General features: G+C 41.7%; 1 protein-coding gene across 3 annotated transcripts in view; it reads left to right on the forward strand.

Annotated features, from left to right (window-relative positions):
• LOC133613711 (ATP-binding cassette sub-family C member 4-like) overlaps positions 1-19,789 on the forward strand; it is a 149,663-nt gene that overhangs the window by 54,617 nt on the left and 75,257 nt on the right. For all 3 annotated transcript variants that reach the window (XM_061971439.1, XM_061971438.1, XM_061971440.1), the window contains 4 exons: positions 14,414-14,564; positions 15,154-15,273; positions 18,203-18,313; positions 18,396-18,496. In XM_061971439.1, coding sequence (XP_061827423.1) covers positions 14,414-14,564; positions 15,154-15,273; positions 18,203-18,313; positions 18,396-18,496 — 483 coding nt within the window. The remainder of the gene's footprint in view (positions 1-14,413; positions 14,565-15,153; positions 15,274-18,202; positions 18,314-18,395; positions 18,497-19,789) is intronic.

Raw genomic sequence — 19,789 nt, forward strand, 5'->3', positions numbered from 1 at the left:
TGTAGAGGGCGCCAAATGTTGTACCATCATGGCACGCCCTGCCCTTATAATAGCTGTAAGGGTGAAATTCGGTGAATATTAATCCCGGGAGTTTTCTGCGAGAGGCACTGAATTCCGGAAGTCTCATGGGAAAATTGGGGGGTTCAGCAAGTAAGCTGCTGAGCCGCATCAGAGTGATCAAAGAGCCGCATGCGGCTCCGGAGCCGCGGGTTGCCAACCCCTGTGCTAAGACAACTAGAAACGCACCAGCATCCACCAGGGGGCAGTGTAGCGTACCCAGATGTAAAACATCTTTTGCACAATCAGCCTTTTCATATAGAGCGATAAAGGAATGGAACGACCTCACAACAAACTTGAAAAGTCTTAACAGATTTCTCTGCTTTCACAATTGAAGTTAAAAAGTGGCTTTGGAGCAATCAAAGCTGCTCACACGGTCAAGATGGGCACTATGATTGACACATCAACTTAATGTGTATTATATTTATCTATGAGAACATTTTGTTGTAAACTGTGAAGTGTGTCTGTTAAAATCATGGTTGTTTTTACGAATGATGACAGATGTGAACAAGAGCATGTATTGTCTTTGAGGTGTGGTTGTAATGTATATTAAGTATGTGTCAATGAAAGGGCATTTTATGACTTAATTTGATTACATGCTATAGTATGATTTTATTGTCATAATTTTATTGCATGATTTTTGTATCCCTTTAATTTAGGTAGCCAGGGACTGCAGATGGAAATGAGCTATTTAGCTATAATCTGGTACTGAACATATCTGTCTTTGAGCTTAATGTCTCTGTGCATTGTCCCTTCAAATACAGACTAAACTTAACTAAACCATACTTGTAATTAGTGAAGATTGTTTTAATGACATCTCTGACAAAAAGTTGCATCTTTGCTATAAAGTCTTCTGAAAAAGGTGCATGGTCCAGCGCTGCATCCGAAAAAAACAGAAAACGTGAATTTTCCAAATCCAACCTGGAAAAGTGCGTTTGAATTGATAAGACAGATTTCTTACCGAAGGTCCACATTTTTTGACTGTACAGTATGTTTGTACTCATGAACAGCTGCAGACAAAAGTGTGAAAATAGCAAAACATGCACCTTCACGGTTTTGCCTATGCTATTATTTTTGTGGTGGCGTAGTATTGAACCCTAAAGTTTGATCCCATAAGATTGGATTGACTTTAAATCTCTCTCTCAGCTTAATGCGCTCTAGAAGAAACCAACAATATTAAGACAATAGGGCAGTGGTTCTCAACTAGTTAGGTTGAAGGACACTTTTTTGGATGAAAAATTAGTCATCACTGGACACAATGAAGTATTTCAATAATGTATTCATAAATTCTTCATAATTTCAATGACTAAAGTTTACAGCCAATAACCCCAAATAAGTATCGTAAAATTGTAAAAGGTTTATTATCGTAAACTTCTGGCTCCTGCGCTAAATAAAAATGAACTGAATACAATTCCTGTCCCTTCTTTCTATTAATTGAACTCCTAAAATTAAATACATTTTGCACAATATTCAAATGTATTGAGATGCGAGCGTCAGAACGGCTCTCAAACGAACGACTCACAAACTGAATCTGTTCACTTTAGAGATGTAGCAATATCAAAATCTCACGGTACGATATTATCACGGTATTAAGGCTACGGTACAATATTAATGTAGTGTATGTCAAATAAATACATGAAAAAAAAAGACTTAAAAAGGCCATAGTGTGTAAAATGAAGTGGCAGGAATGTTTAGAATAAGCACTTACTGTAATTAAACAATGCTAAAATGTTCTAATCGTATTTTTTTCTACAAACAAGTATTTTTAAGTACAAATAATTAAGCAGGAACATCCACTGTGTCTCTCAACTTTTACTTTCTGAGATAGTATCCTCTACAGTGGACATTTTTACATCAGTTTGGAAAATGCAGTTTCTCAGAAAAGTTAAGTCCCATTTGAACTTTTAATAATATAAATACCTAACAAATTGATGTTTAGCTTAGCTTGTTTTCGGGTGATGGTGGCTCATCAAGGAGCTTCGGTGTGCAGCCGGTGCTTTCCCTCGGCACGGTGCGCCTTGATGGCGATGAACGCTCGAGACAAAGGTGTCATGTCGTGCCGTGCTTTATTACGCCACAGTGGTTATATTTTTGCCAGGGTTTGTTTTATACGCATAACATTTTAACGCATATGAATACAATTTTTGAAATGTAGGTCCTTGTTTCTTGGTTTCTGCGTTTATTTTATGTGTTTAGTTTAAGATACCTATCTCAGCTGCATTCAGGCGCACCCCTCCGCGACCTCAAAAGAGACAAGCGGTAGAAAATGGATGGATGGATTGTTTAAGATGCACACCTGTCTGACTGCTTGTCAGAACCCCTGCCCGAGACGGCGGCCGCATTGATGTGCCCGACAAGCCCAAATGTGCCGTCTACGTGTATATATTCATGATCATCCTGCAGGGACACTGCTGGGACATAGCAAGTACCGTATTTTTCGGACTATAAGTCGCAGTTTTTTTCATAGTTTGGCCGGGCTCCAGTGCGACTTGTGTTTTTTTCCTTCTTTATTATGCATTTTCGGCAGGTGCGACTTATACTCCGGTGCGACTTATACTCCGAAAAATACGGTAATTGACCATAACATGTCCATCCACTATCTGTATTACGTTTTAGTTTGTTTTACATACACTTTGAACGGGCAGCACGGTGGTAGAGGAGTTAGTGCGTCTGCCTCACAATACAAAGGTCCTGGGTTCGATCCTGCGCTCGGGATCTTTCTGTGTGGAGTTTGCATGTTCTCCCCGCGACTGCGTGGGTTCCCTCCGGGTATTCCGGCTTCCTCCCACCTCCAAAGACATGCACCTGGGGATAGGTTGATTGGCAACACTAAATTGGCCGTAGTGTGTGAATGTTGTCTGTCTATCTGTGTTGGCCCTGCGATGAGGTGGCGACTTGTCCCCCGCCTTCCGCCCGATTGTAGCTGAGATAGGCTCCAGCACCCCCCGCGACCCCGAAAGGAATAAGCGGTAGAAAATGGATGGATGGGATACACTTTGAACACAAACCGGAGGGTGTGCCACAAATGTAGTCTACAACAAATGGATTATTAAAGTTCAAGTTAAAGTTAAAGTACCAATGATTGTCACACACACTGACAAAATTATTCTCTGCATTTGACCCATCACCCTTGATCACCCCCTGGGAGGTGAGGGGAGCAGTGAGCAGCAGCGGGGGCCACGCCCGGGGATCATTTTTGCTGATTTAACCCCCAATTCCAAACCTTGATGCTGAGTGTCAAGCAGGGAGGTAATGGGTCCCATTTTTTTAATAGTCTTTTGTATGACTCGGCCAGGGTTTGAACTCACGACCTACCAATCTCAGGGCGGACACTAACCACTAGGCCACTGAGTAGGTGTATTAGGTGTAGGAGTATTAAGCTTGCTACACAACTATACAACAATGTTATGACATAACAGCAAATGTTCTTATTTTGCTCAATACAACACTGGCATGGAAACAAGGGTTCAGAACAATCAGAGAGAGATTCAAGGCTGCAAAAAATGTTGGCTGTTGTATCAGCCATGTTATTCTTTACTTTCACCTGGATTTTGTCATGCACAGTTTCCAACCCTTCATTAGACAAATTTGGCAAAAATAATCAAAATTCAAGGATATTTCATTTTTGGTCCGTGTTGACATCTCACCAAGTGTTCAAAATGCACAAAAGGCTCAACATAAAATAACAAAGGTGCATCGAACGTACAACTGTAAATCCATGGTATCCAGGTGGTATACAAGGTCACTCATTAATACTCATCAATTAATCATTTGACGGTAGGAAGCTCCAAGTGTGATCCCACAATGCCTCAGTCCGGCACCTCAGCTGCTGTGACTCACACATGCAGTCCGGGGGGCCGTTGGATGGGCGTCCTTCAAGCCTGGGAACTTCCTTTTACACCGTCTCAGCCTTGCCCAAAAACCTTCCCATGTGTCAAAATGATGAATCCTGGGCTTTCTGTCTGCCGCGTTGTGTTCATTGCAGAAGGATTCACCAATCACCGCTCTCCCTTGTAGTTAAAAATGTGTTTTGTGTCGCGAGGAAGAGAAAAGAAGGGATGACTGAATGGCGGACACAAATGATTTATAGTTGGAGCATTGGACAGAGCACATTTCAAAGCCTTTCTCTTATTTCCAAGATGGGGTTGGAAATCAGCAGCTTGACTGAGCCCAAATAAGTGACTTCTTTTACCTTTTCACGGCACACAAAGGCCCTAATCCAAGGACTACTTGAGCCACCAATGTAGACCACCACAGAATGTGTCAGCCTCCCCTCATCACACAACAAAACACATTGACTGCAGCTTTATGAAGTGAAAACGGCCCAGAAGGACAAAATGAAGGAGGTGTCCACAGTCATTTCTCCCAAAGAAAGGCCGGCCGCATCTGTGCATTTAATGCTAAAATAAAGCCCAAAGACAGCAGAATGGATCGGGTCACCCCCAATTGTTCCAGAGCCCGAGTGGAACAGCCCTGTTTTGTTTCACTACCACTGACCCTTGCAGCTTATTGTGCCACCCTGTCACAGAAAAGTGTGGACTAGAAAAAAATTCCAGCAATGACAGAGGACTTCTTTTGAGGACTTTTCCTTTGCCGTGCTTTCCCCTCATTTCCTGTTTTGTTTGCACTTTTTCCCAGTATGGCGCACTGTCAGTAAATAACGGGAGGGATGCGAGAGGGGGAGAATGAGAGCGGAGCGACTCGTCGTGTCTGGAGGAATGTTTAATTAAAGCCCAGTGTTTACTTTGTGCTGTGCAACAAGAGCCCCTATCGCTGCCCCAAACAAATATGGTGATTAACTTCAATTTTCTGCATTTATTGTGACATCAAAGCGGCGATGCTATCGCAAAAGAAAATAAAGCAATTAAGGTCCGCCGGGACCTGAATGGACTTTACACACAGCAGTTGTGCTTGAATGAGTCAATCACATGCGTGCAGGAGCTTTCTTTTCCTCGCAAAAGAGCAATTAGCTCTAATGCTTTATTTGTATACAAGACCTTTTCTTCCATCTATCCACTTTTATGTGCGGGCGGGATGTGGCTTTGGGAGTTTTCGGTTCCTGTGCGGCTACACCAAGAGATATGGATGTGGTCCGAAAGGGTGAGGATGACTTATCACAGTCATCTGTGTGTAGCGGTGGGAGGGAGTCGCCGTGTTCCTGATGCTGACACGATAAGCCGAGGACCACGTAAAAATGGATCACATCAAACAGGGAGGCCATGGCGACAGCGAGCCCCCGGGAGGGGAGCAGGAGGAGCAAGGACTCCTATCTGATGCTTCCTGTTTCTCAATGTGTCTCCTTTGATGACCCCCGGTCTTCAGATAAGGCGGTCAGGCCCGGGCCCCGGTGACCCTCCAATTAGAATTGAAATGAACTAAGCAGTCAGGATGTGTGAGCGATGTCACAGCAGCGCAGCCGAAAGAACAGTGTAGGGAGAATTTTTGTTCACTTAATGTGTGTTGCCCTCAAGGAAAGGAGACAAGATAGCGCGCAGTAATGACCCGTGTGCCATCTCTGCAGTCTGGTAGCCTTCCATCAAGGCTCAGATTGAAACTTATGTAGTGTGAAATTCTCGGGAATCGGATGTGCTCCGCAGTTCCCACTCCCTGCTTGATTGTGTGGGCTCCACTATGCCGGTGGTTGGACTGGTAATACCCTCTTATCTGACCTGCAAATGGAATTCAAGTAGCTTTTCATCATAAAAACACGCTGAAAGTGATCATGCTTTAATGTGTGCCTAAATGGTAGATAGCGTCTTTAATTACGGTGCTGAAATAAACGTCTGGTTGAAGGTACAAGCTAATCTTGAGGTTTTTAGTTTTATCTCCCAGGGATGTGTCTAATTTCAGGGTGTGAGGTTATGCATTTATCCGATTTAATAGATGTATTGTTTCGTTTTAGTCAAGTAAAAGCAACAATGGTAAACTTGCAAGCCAAAGGATGTGACTGCTCAGAAATGAGTCCTCAGCATACTATAACAATCCCCACATACACTATATTGCCAAAAGTATTTGGCCACCGATCCAAATGATGAGAGAAGGTGTCCTAATCACTTGGCCCGGTGGATAAAATCAAGCACTTAGGCATGGAGACTGTTTTATCCGTTTTTGTTGAGAAGAATTGTTGTGTATTCTTGGGTAGCAGATTATAGTTTCCTTTGTGTATAATTTTAGCTGTTTGCAAATTCACTATGCCGTGGGATTTCAGTATTTTTGATTCAACGAATAAAGGGTATGTATGTTCTCTATATCCAACATTATGTATTATTCTAACTGATCTTTTTTGTAACACCGTTAATGAATGAAGTGCACTTTTGTAGTTATTTCCCCGTATTTCTGCACAATAACTCAGATGGTAACACTAGTGAGCAGTAAAGAATATGGAGTGATTTTTGGTCTAGAACACTTGCTTTATTCATTATTGACGTGTTTCTTGCTACTTTATGTTGTATATTTTTTACATGAGATTTCCAGTTCAATTTATCATCAATCATTATACCTAGAAATTTGGTTTCATTTACTCTTTCAATTTCTATTTCCGTCTATTTGTATTTCTGTTTGACTTTCTCTTCTACAGTTACCAAATAACATTATTTTAGTTTTATTGAGGTTGAAGGATAGTCTGTTTTTTGTCAAAAGTGAAGAAATGTTTAAAGGGGAACATTATCACAATTTCAGAAGGGTTAAAACCATTAAAAATCAGTTCCCAGTGGCTTATTTTATTTTTCGAAGTTTTTTTCAAAATTTTACCCATCACGCAATATCCCTAAAAAAAGCTTAAAAGTGCCTGATTTTAACCATCGTTATAAACACCCGTCCATTTTCCTGTGACGTCACACAGTGATGCCAACACAAACAAACATGGCGGATAGAACAGCAAGGAATAGCGACATTAGCTCGGATTCAGACTCGGATTTCAGCGGCTTAAGCGATTCAACAGATTACGCATGTATTGAAACGGATGGTTGTAGTGTGGAGGCAGGTAGCGAAAACGAAATTGAAGAAGAAACTGAAGCTATTGAGCCATATCGGTTTGAACCGTATGCAAGCGAAACCGACGAAAACGACACGACAGCCAGCAACACGGGAGAAAGTGAGGACAAATTCGGCGATCGCCTTCTAACCAACGATTGGTATGTGTTTGTTTGGCATTAAAGGAAACTAACAACTATGAACTAGGTTTACAGCATATGAAATACATTTGGCAACAACATGCACTTTGAGAGTGCAGACAGCCCAGTTTTCATCAATTAATATATTCTGTAGACATACCCTCATCCGCTCTCTTTTCCTGAAAGCTGATCTGTCCAGTCCAGTTGGAAATGCATCTGCTTTGAGTGTCGCAGGATATCCACACATTCTTGCCATCTCTGTCGTAGCATAGCTTTCGTCGGTAAAGTGTGCGGAACAAACGTCCAATTTCTTGCCACTTTCGCATCTTTGGGCCACTGGTGCAACTTGAATCCGTCCCTGTTCGTGTTGTTACACCCTCCGACAACACACCGACGAGGCATGATGTCTCCAAGGTACGGAAAACAGTCGAAAAAACGGAACATAACAGAGCTGATTTGACTCGGTGTTTGTAATGTGTAATGTACTTACCTTTTGTTTATTTTTGGTTTAAGCATCGACGCCTTTTTACCTGCAGGCTGCGTCCCGCTGTTTCCGACATCTACAAAGCAATTAGCTACCGACTGCCACCTACTGATATGAAAGAGTATTACACGGTTACTCTGCCGAGCTCTAGACAGCACCGACACTCAACAACAACACATCATTTGCAGACTATAATTACTGGTTTGCAAAAAATATTTTTAACTCAAATAGGTGAAATTAGATAATCTCCCACGGCACACCAGACTGTATCTCACGGCACACTAGTATTAGTGTGGCACAGTGGTTGAAAAACACTGCTCTTTTATGGATTATCGAAGCTATTTTTTTATGTTATTGGATTAATTGATGTGATGTCATAATTAGACATATTGGTCCAATAATTATCGCACACCTCTTTTAAATACAGAGATAATAAAGAGAAGCAAAGCGATTGACACGGAAGAACAATTTTTTTTCAAGACTAGGAAGTGGTCAACAATTAAGAAGAGCGCTATGTCCCCGCTTGCTACTCCCGCCATCCCAAGCCCTGCCCACCAATCATGGTGGTGGAGTGGAGACAGAAGACAGAGATGAGCCGGGGACAACAACATAAAAACATATGGTGCTCTGTAAAAATAGTAAAGCGGACAGCAAAACAGACCTTACAAGCCATAATGGACTGACTCATTTCTGCTTATTCTTTTCTCCAGAAGGACACAATCACTGTATTTTTTTTCATAAAGAGTCCGGACCTTAGCGTGAGGACATTTTTTTCTTCTGGACCTATTCGAATTGAAGTTGAATACCCCTGCCCAAGGTGTTTTTTGTTCACCACAGACTTTGTTTACAATCTCAGTAGGAACTGAAAATCAATGTTGCATTTAAGGATAACTGAAGTTAATGTAATAGGTTTGAAAAAAATTGTTTTCCTAATTACCTTGAAGTTCTCTGGCACAGCACTGTTTTAGGTGTTGTTAGATCAGTGTTTTTAAACCACTGTGCTAGTGTGCCGTGAGATACAGTCTGGTGTGTCGTGGGAGAATATGTCATTTTACCTATTTGGGTTAAAAATATTTTTTGCAAACCAGTAATATCAATCTGCAAATGTGCTGTTGTTGAGTGTCAGTGCTGTCTAGAGTTCGGCAGAGTAACCATGTAATACTCTTCCATATCAGTAAGTGGCAGCAGGTAGCTAATTGCTTTATAGATGTCAGGAACATGGTTTGTCGTGATCACAATATGCAGACGACAGTGTGCAGGTAAAAAGGTGTCTAATGCTTAAACCAAAAATAAACAAAAGGCGAGTGCCGCTAGGAAAAAGCATTGAAAAAAAACTCTTGTGGATGTACTACCAGGCTGTGGTTGCCAGCAACGTTCCCTCTAAGGTGCGCGCCTGTGCAATTGCGCACTGCTGAAGCGTCCTCTGCGCACGGCAAATCTATGCCGCGCACAAAATCTAATTAAAAAATAAGCGCATAACAATTTTCGACACACAGACACGACAGAGAAAACAGTTTTCGTCATCATTGTTCAAATATTGTAACGTCTGTAGAGACGCTTTGAGGACATGAATTCCATCGATCACTTTACTGAGCAAAACTCTTTATTGTCGGCCATAAACACATCACCAAAACATCAGTAAAAACAATGATATCTAGCAAAAGTGGTCATTTTCTGCAGTACAAACCAGACCAAAAGCAACTTTGTTATATCAACAGCAGCCGCTCGCTCTTTCTCACTTGCGCCAACACATGCACATATGGCACTTAGCCGGTGATGCGTTTACAGCCACACAAAAAGTGTAATTCCAGGTCGTTACACTATGATTTACCAATCAAATGTGTGCTTATTCTAGTGTCATTTATTAGGAATCTTAATTGATAAATATTAATCATGAAATGCTGTTAGTATATTAAATAAATACTAATAAAAATATATTTTTTACAAACAGGAAGTTGCAGGAATGTACACATGATCCCCTGCTTAAAGGGGAACATTATCACAATTTCAGAAGGGTTAAAACCATTAAAAATCAGTTCCCAGTAGCTTATTTTATTTTTCGAAGTTTTTTTCAAAATTTTACCCATCACGCAATATCCCTAAAAAAAACTTCAAAGTGCCTGATTTTAACCATCGTTATATACACCCGTCCATTTTCCTGTGACGTTACATAGTGATGCCAACTCAAACAAACATGGCGCATAGAACAGCAAGCTATAGCGACATTAGCTCGGATTCAGACTCGGATTTCAGCGGCTTAAGCGATTCAACAGATTACGCATGTATTGAAACGGATGGTTGTAGTGTGGAGGCAGGTAGCGAAAACGAAATTGAAGAAGAAACTGAAGCTATTGAGCCATATCGGTTTGAACCGTATGCAAGCGAAACCGACGAAAACGACACGACAGCCAGCGACACGGGAGAAAGCGAGGACGAATTCGGCGATCGCCTTCTAACCAACGATTGGTATGTGTTTGATTGGCATTAAAGGAAACTAACAACTATGAACTAGGTTTACAGCATATGAAATACATTTGGCAACAACATGCACTTTGAGAGTGCAGACAGCCCAGTTTTCATCAATTAATATATTCTGTAGACATACCCTCATCCGCGCTCTTTTCCTGAAAGCTGATCTGTCCAGTTTTGGAGTTGATGTCAGCAGGCCAGGGAAGCTAGGGTCGATATTCTTCTCTTGATCATCTTCGGTGGCATAAGGGACGGTGTGAGCCAAGACATCCAGGGGGTTTAGCTCGCTCGTCTGCGGGAAAAAACTCCCGCCATTTCTTGCCGTGCTACCGAGGTCCTTTGTCCCTGAATTGCTCACACACTCCGGCAGATTCAATGGGGGTCTGGCGGCAGATTTCTTTGACTTTATCGTTGGAAATGCATCTGCTTTGAGTGTCGCAGGATATCCACACATTCTTGCCATCTCTGTCGTAGCATAGCTTTTGTCGGTAAAGTGTGCGGAACAAACGTCCACTTTCTTGCCACTTTCGCATCTTTGGGCCACTGGTGCAACTTGAATCCGTCCCTGTTCGTGTTGTTACACCCTCTGACAACACACCGACGAGGCATGATGTCTCCAAGGTACGGAAAACAGTCGAAAAAACGGAAAATAACAGAGCTGATTTGACTCGGTGTTTGAGAAAATGGCGGATTGCTTCCTGATGTGACGTCACAATCGCTCCGAGAGCGAATATTAGAAAGGCGTTTAATTCGCCAAAATTCACCCATTTAGAGTTCGGAAATCGGTTAAAAAATATATGGTCTTTTTTCTGCAACATCAAGGTATATATTGACGCTTACATAGGTCTGGTGATAATGTTCCCCTTTAAATCTCATTGTGCAACATGTGAATGTTTTAATGGGAACGAAATGCAATGTCTGAAAGGGGTACAAATTATTTCCAATAGCAGGACCTCCACCCAGACAAACAATGCAAGTACACAGTTCATGAAAAACTGTGTACTTAGGAGCGTAAGACAAGAACCAAAACACTACGCACAGGAAGACACCAAAAAACTCCAAATAAGTCACGGCGTGATGTGACAGGTCATGACAGTACACCTACTTTGAGACAAGAGCTATAGTGATGCATGGTTGGTTATGGTTTGAAGTCATATACAATATTTGCGAGAACAACTTTTTATTGTCAATAAGTTAAATTTTTTTGTTTTCTGCTGGTGGTGTGCCTCAGAATCTTTTCAATGAAAAAAAAAATGTGCCTTGGCTCAGAAAAGGTTGAAAAACACTGTGTTAAATAACAATAGATACGATTGAAGTACAATAAAGTACAATTCTGCCACTCATTAAAAAACTAATATTTTAGAACATTAGGCGAAAAGTAGGTCCCTCTTAGAGTGACGCTAACAAGAGGGTGCAGGCGTTGGTGTCAGAGCATGCACTGAGCTGATGAGTCATTGTGTTGATGTACAGGATGTGCGTTTGCTTGTGATGCATCACACAGCTACAGTGTAGTTGCCAGAGTCACTGCGGTCTGGCTTTTTGCCTGACACCTCCACTTACGGGGCCAGAGGTGTTGAAGGCTCAACCCGGGGGATGCCATGTGCTAAATTCTCACCTGCTTCCAAGTGAGAATTACCGCTTCCGTGAGTCACCTACTGTAACCGGCTGCTACCTTGTTATACGACCGCGGCGTGCAGACTGAAGTGAAAAGTTTCTCATTTGCTCTAGAGCTGGGCGATATGGCCGTTTATTACTGGGGCGGCATAGCTCAGTTAGTAGAGTGGCTGTGCCAGCAACTTGAGGGTTCCAGGTTCGATTCCCGCTTCCGCCATCCTAGTCACTGCCGTTGTGTCCTTGGGCAAGACACTTTACCCACCTGCTCCCAGTGCCACCCACACTGGTTTAAATGTAACTTAGATACTGGGTTTCACTATGTAAAGCGCTTTGAGTCACTAGAGAAAAGCGCTATATAAATATAATTCACTTCACTAATATCTCGATATTTTGCCTTGACCTTGATGCATATAATCACAGCAGTATGGTGATTCTATGTGTCTACATTAAAACATTCTTGTTCATACTGCATTAATATATGCTCATTTTAAACTTTCGTGCAGAGAGGGAAATCACAACTAAGTCAATTGACCAAAACTGTATTTATTAAACAGTTATTAAGCAGTGGCACAAACATTCATGTAATTTCAAAACAGAAAGTTGTGACATTTTAAAACAAGCTATTAGTGCACTTTTGTGCATGATGTCACTAATAATAATAATAATAATAATGGATTAGATTTATATAGCGCTTTTCTAGGCACTCAAAGCGCTTCACAGAGAAGTGAGAACCCATCATTCATTTTTACAACTCATTCATTCATCATTCATTCACCGGTGTGAGCGGCACCGGGGGCAAGGGTGAAGTGTTCTGCCCAAGGACACAACAGCAGCGATTTGGATGGTAAGAAGCGGGGAGCGAACCCGCAACCCTCAGGTTTCTGGCACGGCCGCTCTACCCACTACGCCAGTGTTTTTCAACCACTGTGCCGCGGCACACTAGTGTGCCGTGAGATACAATCTGGTGTTCCATGGGAGATTATCTAATTTCACATATTTGGGTTAAAAATATTTTTTGTAAACCAGTAATTATAGTCTGCAAATTATGTGTTGTTGTTGAGTCTCGTTGCTGTCTAGAGCTCGGCAGTAGGTGGCAGCCGGTAGCTAATTGCTTTGTAGACTTCGGAAACAGCGGGATGCAGTGTGCAGGTAAAAAGGTGTCTAATGCTTTAACTAAAAATAAACAAAAGGTGAGTGCCCATAAGAAAAGGCATTGACGCTTAGGGAAGGCTATGCAGAACGAAACTAAAACTGAACTGGCTACAAAGTATACAAAAACAGAATGCTGGACGACGGCAAAGACTTACTGTGGAGCAAACACGGCGTCCACAAAGTACATCCGAACATGGCATGACAATCAACAATGTCCCCCACAAAGAAGGATAAAACCAACTGAAATAGTCTTGATTGCTAAAACAAAGTAGATGCAGGAAATATCGCTCAAAGGAAGACATGAAAATGCTACAGGAAAATACCAAAAAAATAAAAAAAGCCACCAAAATAGGAGCGCAAGACGATAACTAAAACACTACACACAGGAAAACAGCAAAAAACTCAAAATAAGTCACGGCGTGATATTGATGCATGCTTGGTTATGGTTTAAAGTCATATCCAACAATTGCGACAACGACTTTTTACTGTCAACTGAGTTTCGTTTTTTTAATGATTTCTGCTGGTGGTGTGCCTCCGGATTTTTTCAACGCAAAAAATGTGCCTTGGCTCAAAAAAGGTTGAAAAACACTGCACTATACCATACCGCCCCACTAAGATAACATATCAAAACAACACTAAATTAAAGTGCACTTTTTGTACAGCATTCCACTATAATATTTTAAAACAAATAAAGTGCACTTTTGTGCATGATGTCACACAAGATATTTCAAAAACTGTCAAATAAAAAATTAGCTGCATAATAGGAAATCAAATAGTGTATGTCCTTCGCTATGTGGTATTTACTGCGGACGTTATCTCCTGTTTTTGACTATTTTTGTCATACGGTGTTGATCTGGAATTGGAAGACGCCAGGCTCAATTAGGTCAGTGCTGGTTGCTTCGACATTTTGTTGGGTGTGGCACCGGCCGGAGATGTTGACATGCAGAGTTTCAAGCACTCTTCATTCTCTAGCGGGTGACTTTTCAAATGATTTTACAAATTAGCAGTGCTGCTACTTTTTGTAGCAATGCTTTTGCCGCATACTTGACATATTACGGTTGTCTGTTCAACATCTTCCCACTTGAAGCCAAACCACCGGCAGACCATGGACCCCGTGCTGTTTTTCTTGGGAATTAATTATTCTTCCTTCATTTGTTACCAGCTTCACATCTTTCTCTCTCTCGTATTACCACTCGCACCGCTCCGCTTGCACCACCTGCCCCAGCTAACCTTACCCATGCCGCTACCTCTCTGCTTGGCGAGGGCGTATGACGTTGCACGTGCGACAGTATGTGACATATGTAACAAAGTGCGCTTGTTTTATCTCTGTGAGAAGGAGAGACAAGAAAGAGTGAGAAAAGCCTGTAGTGTAATGCCCGCAGCTAAAAGCAACTGCGTGAGAACGTATACTCGAATACTCGCGAAATAGTCATTTTCTATATCGCACAGAGACAAACCGAGTATATTCGATATATCGCCCAGCCCTAATTTGCTTTTTAAAACTGCTGTTTGCTTGTCTTCTCAGGTGTTCCTGCAGGTCTTTGGAGTGATTGTAGTGTCCTCCATAATCATCCCCTGGATCCTCATCCCATTTGTCCCTCTCTTCGCCGCGATCCTGTGTCTGCGGCGCTACTTCCTCCAGACCTCCAGGGACATCAAGCGCCTGGAGGCTACCAGTAAACATTTTTTTTTGTGGGGGCGTAGGCATGTCCATTGGTAGCGGTAGACAAAAGGCGCACCACAGGAATGCTAATAGACCATTGAGAGGCTCCATGGTCATTAGCATAAAGGCTAAAGGTGGCGCTGGCCTATGACTCGGCCACACGCAATTTCCTCAAGAGACTGGAGTTCATGACATCACGTACAATGGGGAAAATGCCAAGTGGGCATGACTAGGTTTTCAGTTCACCTATTTTGAATGTGAGCCCAAAGGCCCAAATGCACACTAGCCAATAGGTTCTGTCATCTTCAAGAATAAAGGTTCTGTTAAAACCCTCAGCGGAAACATTTAGGCTTTGTGAGCCTGACAAATGGAAACAAAAGAGCGCTGAATTGCAACATTTCCATAAAACGGTTTAATATAGAAGTTGTGAATATTACAAGCTAACATTTTGTCTTTGCTTGGCTGAGCTCTATAGAAACACTCCAACGTTGAATAGTCTGTTCAGTATTTAAATGAAGGTGCAGCGGGATGGCAGTGCAGACGGAGCATTTTCTAATTTGTTTGAATAGCTAACTGAGCGTATTTGTTTATTCCCCCCGCAGCTCGGAGTCCCGTCTTCTCCCATCTTTCTTCTTCTCTTCAAGGCCTCAGCACCATACGAGCATTTAGGGTTCAGGAATGGTTTCAGAAGATGTTCGATGACTATCAAGACCTTCACTCAGGTCAGGGGACCTTGATATCGCTCCACTATTAAGTCTGATGTAAAATTGTATTGGCTACACAAGCACAACTGAATAAGATCCAATACCATGACTATCAAAATACAGGATAGTAAGGCTCAGTTTTTATTGACACCAAGGTTTTCCCCAGCTTGCCAATATACTTGTGGCGGTGGCCACCATATAATTTGCATAATCGATGATGGTGCATATATTTTCTTTAAAAAATACTAAAGAAAATGTTGTGCATACATTTAAAAACAAATATGTGTTATTAGTAATTAACATACTGTATTTTTTCTGAAATTATTTAGCTACCGTATTTTCCGCACTATAAGGCGCACCGGATTATTAGCCGCACCTTCAATGAATGGCATATTTCATAACTTTGTCCACCAATAAGCCGCCCCGGACTATAAGCCGCGCCTACGCTGCGCTAAAGGGAATGTCAAAAAAACAGTCAGATAGGTCAGTCAAACTTTAATAATATATTAAAAACCAGCGTTCTAACAACTCTGTTCACTCCCAAAATGTACGCAAATGTGCAATCACAAACATAGTAAAATTCAAAATAGTGCAGAGCAATAGCAACATAATGTTGCTCGAACGTTAATGTCACAACACACAAAATAAACATAGCGCTCACTTTCTGAAGTTATTCTTCATTCGTAAATCCTTCGTCTTCGGTGTCCGAAGTGAAAAGTTGGGCAAATTTACGATCCACTGGCAGATGTTGGCGTCGTCTGGCGCTGCCTCCTCGTCTTAGTGAAGGTGTGTTCGCCTTCTGTCCTCCACTGTTCCCACGCAGTTAGCAGTCTAGCTTCGAATGCCCTGTTGACACCAATATCTAGCGGCTGGAGGTCTTTTGTCAATCCACCCGGAATGACGGCGAGTATTGAATTAAGCGCGTAAGCGTGTCTCTCAATGTGCTGTTATGAGCTAGCAAATATAACAACTACACTACCCAGCATGCAACGATAGTTACGAGCATGCGCGGTAGCCCTGAGAAGCGTTGTTGTATGCTGGGAGTTAGAATGTGGTTATGAGCACGCTGTAAGTAAACGTTGAGAACTCAGTTAACACGCCTCATCTGCATTATTTATAATTAGACAGACAACACACTTAATAGGAGCCATTTTGGGGTCTTTACATAAACACACAAATGGAAATGAAACGTCACATATCCCAGCATGCACCGCGCGCTTCTTCTACGGGGAAAAAAGATGGCGGCTGTTTACCGTAGTTGCGAGACCTAAACTTTATGAAAATGAATCTTAATATTTATCCATATATAAAGCGCACCGGGTTATAAGGCGCACTGTCAGCTTTTGAGAAAATTTGTGGTTTTTAGGTGCGCCTTATAGTGCGGAAAATACGGTAAATTTTTCAATTGTTGCTGCATAGTGTAGAATGTAACACAGACAGTATACCAGTGGTGGCTGCTGGTCTTTCAAGTTAGGGAAGCTCATTTTCATCTACTCTCTACACACGAATACAGTTTCTAATGACAGATAAAAGGTGCTAGATTTTAAAAATAAAACGTCACTTACAGGATTGTAAAATTCTCCATATCAACATGGTACTTGAAAAATGCTCTGGCAGTGGTATTATATTTCAAGATCGCTGATTCACTCATCTGGCGTTTTGTTTCGCAATATTATGCAAAAGCAACATTTCTTACCTTCTGGTTCCTGCTGATCTGTATTTTGGATCTGCATACATCCTGAAAATTTGCGCACGTCCGCCTTTTTAGTCGGTGCCGACACCGTAGTCGATAAGGTTCTTCTTTTTCTCTATCTTGTTATGGGACATTCATCCTCCACTGTTTCCATTTCTAATATAAAGTAGTGTAATGTTCTTACTTATATCTGTCAGTAAACTCGCCATGAAAGCGCTAAAACATACCGGTGTAGTGAGTTTACATTATTCACCCAAGGAACTTTAGTTATTAGAGAGTTCCGGTCGGACTGTTTTTCACGGGACACATTTCCGGCGTTGTTGTTGCACTAGTGAGCATGATGAGGAGATGCTGCTCGGTTATTGTTTGAAGTAAAGTCTGAATGTCATTAAAACAGTTAGCTCCATCTTTTGACACTTCTTCCACTCCCGTCCTTGCACGCTACACCGCTACAACAAAGATGACGGGGAGAAGACGCTGTCGAAGGTGAGCCACGTAAAAAGACCGCCCACAAAACGGTGCACCCTGAAGCGACTGTCAGAAAGCGGCTTGAAGATGATCTGTAAAACATCATCTATGCAACATTTTGACCAAAGAAGCACCATTACATGTTATGTAGACCACAAGGAAGTGTTTTCCATTTTGAAAAAATAAATAATAATATGACCCCTTTAATGCGCCTTATAATCCGGTGCGCCCTATGGTCCGAAAAATACGGTATTTATTATTACTGTTTTGATATGCGTGGTTTTACTTGCTTTTAACTTATTTGTTCTGTAAAGCACTTTGTGCACCATTGTGATAAACCTTGATTGATTGAGTGACTTTTTTTTGGACATTTAACACTGCTTCATTTTCTATGCCCCATTCAGTTAATGATAACTCCTGGTTCAATGTTAGGCTTAGGTATTAGCAGATTTTCAGTATTTTTCCTACAGACAGCATTTGGTGACCTCAAACAACAAGGCTACGGATTGATTCACACTGGTTTTTGCCTTTTTAAGGGTACTGGAAAAACTGGAAAATGTATCTTGAAAGTCCTTAAAAAGTGCTTGAATTTGGCCATGGAAAAGGTGTACGAACCCTGTGTGTGCTATCTGGTTTGCACCTGTTTTAGTATATGCAAACCTTTAGTAAATCAGGTCCGAAATCTTCATTGTGAATAGCAGCTAGCAAAATGCAGAGTCTTAATACCTTCATGACGATATTGTTACAGCTCTTGTATTTGACTCATTGTCATGTGTTTGCTAACAGAGGCTTGGTTCCTGTTCCTGACCACCTCGCGCTGGTTAGCTATACGCCTCGACGGGATCTGTTCTATTTTCGTGGCAGTTACTGCTTTCGGATGTCTCTACTTCAGGGAAGGTACTGTACGTGCCTCTTATGGTAATGTGACACATTTTTGACACAACGTTGGGTAGTCTGATCATGTGTTCCTTCATTGCAGTATTGGACCCTGGTGCAGTGGGCCTGGCTCTGTCCTATGCGGTGACACTGACCGGCATGTTTCAGTGGGGCGTTAGACAGAGTGCGGAGATTGAGAATATGGTGTGGAAACTTTTAAATGGATCTTATATGAACAAAAGTATAACTTAGATAAACATTGAAAGACAAGTCCTTTAAATCAGTGTTTTTCAACCACTGTGCCGTGGCACACTAGTGTGCCGTGAGATACAGTCTGGTGTGCCGTGGGAGATTATCTAATTTCACCTATTTTGGTTAAAAATATTTTTTGCAAACCAGTAATTATAGTCTGCAAATGATGTGTTGTTTTTGAGTCTCGGTGCTGTCTAGAGCTCGGCAGAGTAACCGTGTAATACTCTTCCATATCAGTAGGTGGCAGCCGTTAGCTAATTGCTTTGTAGATGTCGGAAACAGCAGGAGGCAGTGTGCAGGTAAAAAGATGTCTAATGTTTAAACCAAAAATAAACAAAAGGTGAGTGGCCCTAAAGGCATTGAAGCTTAGGGAAGGCTATGCAGAACGAAATTAAAACTGAACTGGCTGCTAAGTATACAAAAACAGAATGCTGGACGACAGCAAAGACTTACTGTGGAGCAAAGACGGCGTCCACAATGTACATCCTAACATGACATGACAATCAACAATGTCCCCACAAAGAAGGATAAAAACAGCTGAAATATTCTTGACTGCTAAAACAAAGTAGATGCGGGAAAATATCGCTCAAAGGAAGACATGAAACTGCTACAGGAAAATACCAAAAAAAGAGAAAAAGCCACCAAAATAGGAGCGCAAGACAAGAACTAAAACACTACACACAGGAAACAAGCAAAAAACTCAAAATAAGTCACGGCGTGATGTGACAGGTGGTGACAGTACACCTACTTTGAGACAAGAGCTATAGTGATGCATGGTTGGTTATGGTTTAAAGTCATATCCAACAATTGCGACAACGACTTTTTACTGTCAACTGAGTTTAGTTTTTTAATGATTTCTGCTGGTGGTGTGCCTCCGGATTTTTTCAACGCAAAAAATGTGCCCTGGCTCAAAAAAGGTTGAAAAACACTGCTTTAAATAGTAAATGCTGTGTAGCCGTGGGTGTTTATTTACCTAAGAAGTTAAATTGAAAGCAGGCCTTAAGTGGAGAGAAATTTTTAAATGCATTAATAAGAGTACAAACACATTTTTTAAGTTGAATCATGGGTTGGAGTGTATGAGAAGGTGGGAAGGAAAACATCACTCTCCTTGAACAAATGGTCATTCAGTAATGTACACAGTTCAATCCTGCACAGCAACACAACACAGAAGAACAGAACACATTTTGTAATAGCAGTAACACTGCTCAGCCAGCATAACTACCGCGGATGAGTTTTAGGCCTAGA

Source organism: Nerophis lumbriciformis, linkage group LG13, assembly GCF_033978685.3.
Source record: "Nerophis lumbriciformis linkage group LG13, RoL_Nlum_v2.1, whole genome shotgun sequence".
Taxonomy (NCBI): domain Eukaryota; kingdom Metazoa; phylum Chordata; class Actinopteri; order Syngnathiformes; family Syngnathidae; genus Nerophis; species Nerophis lumbriciformis.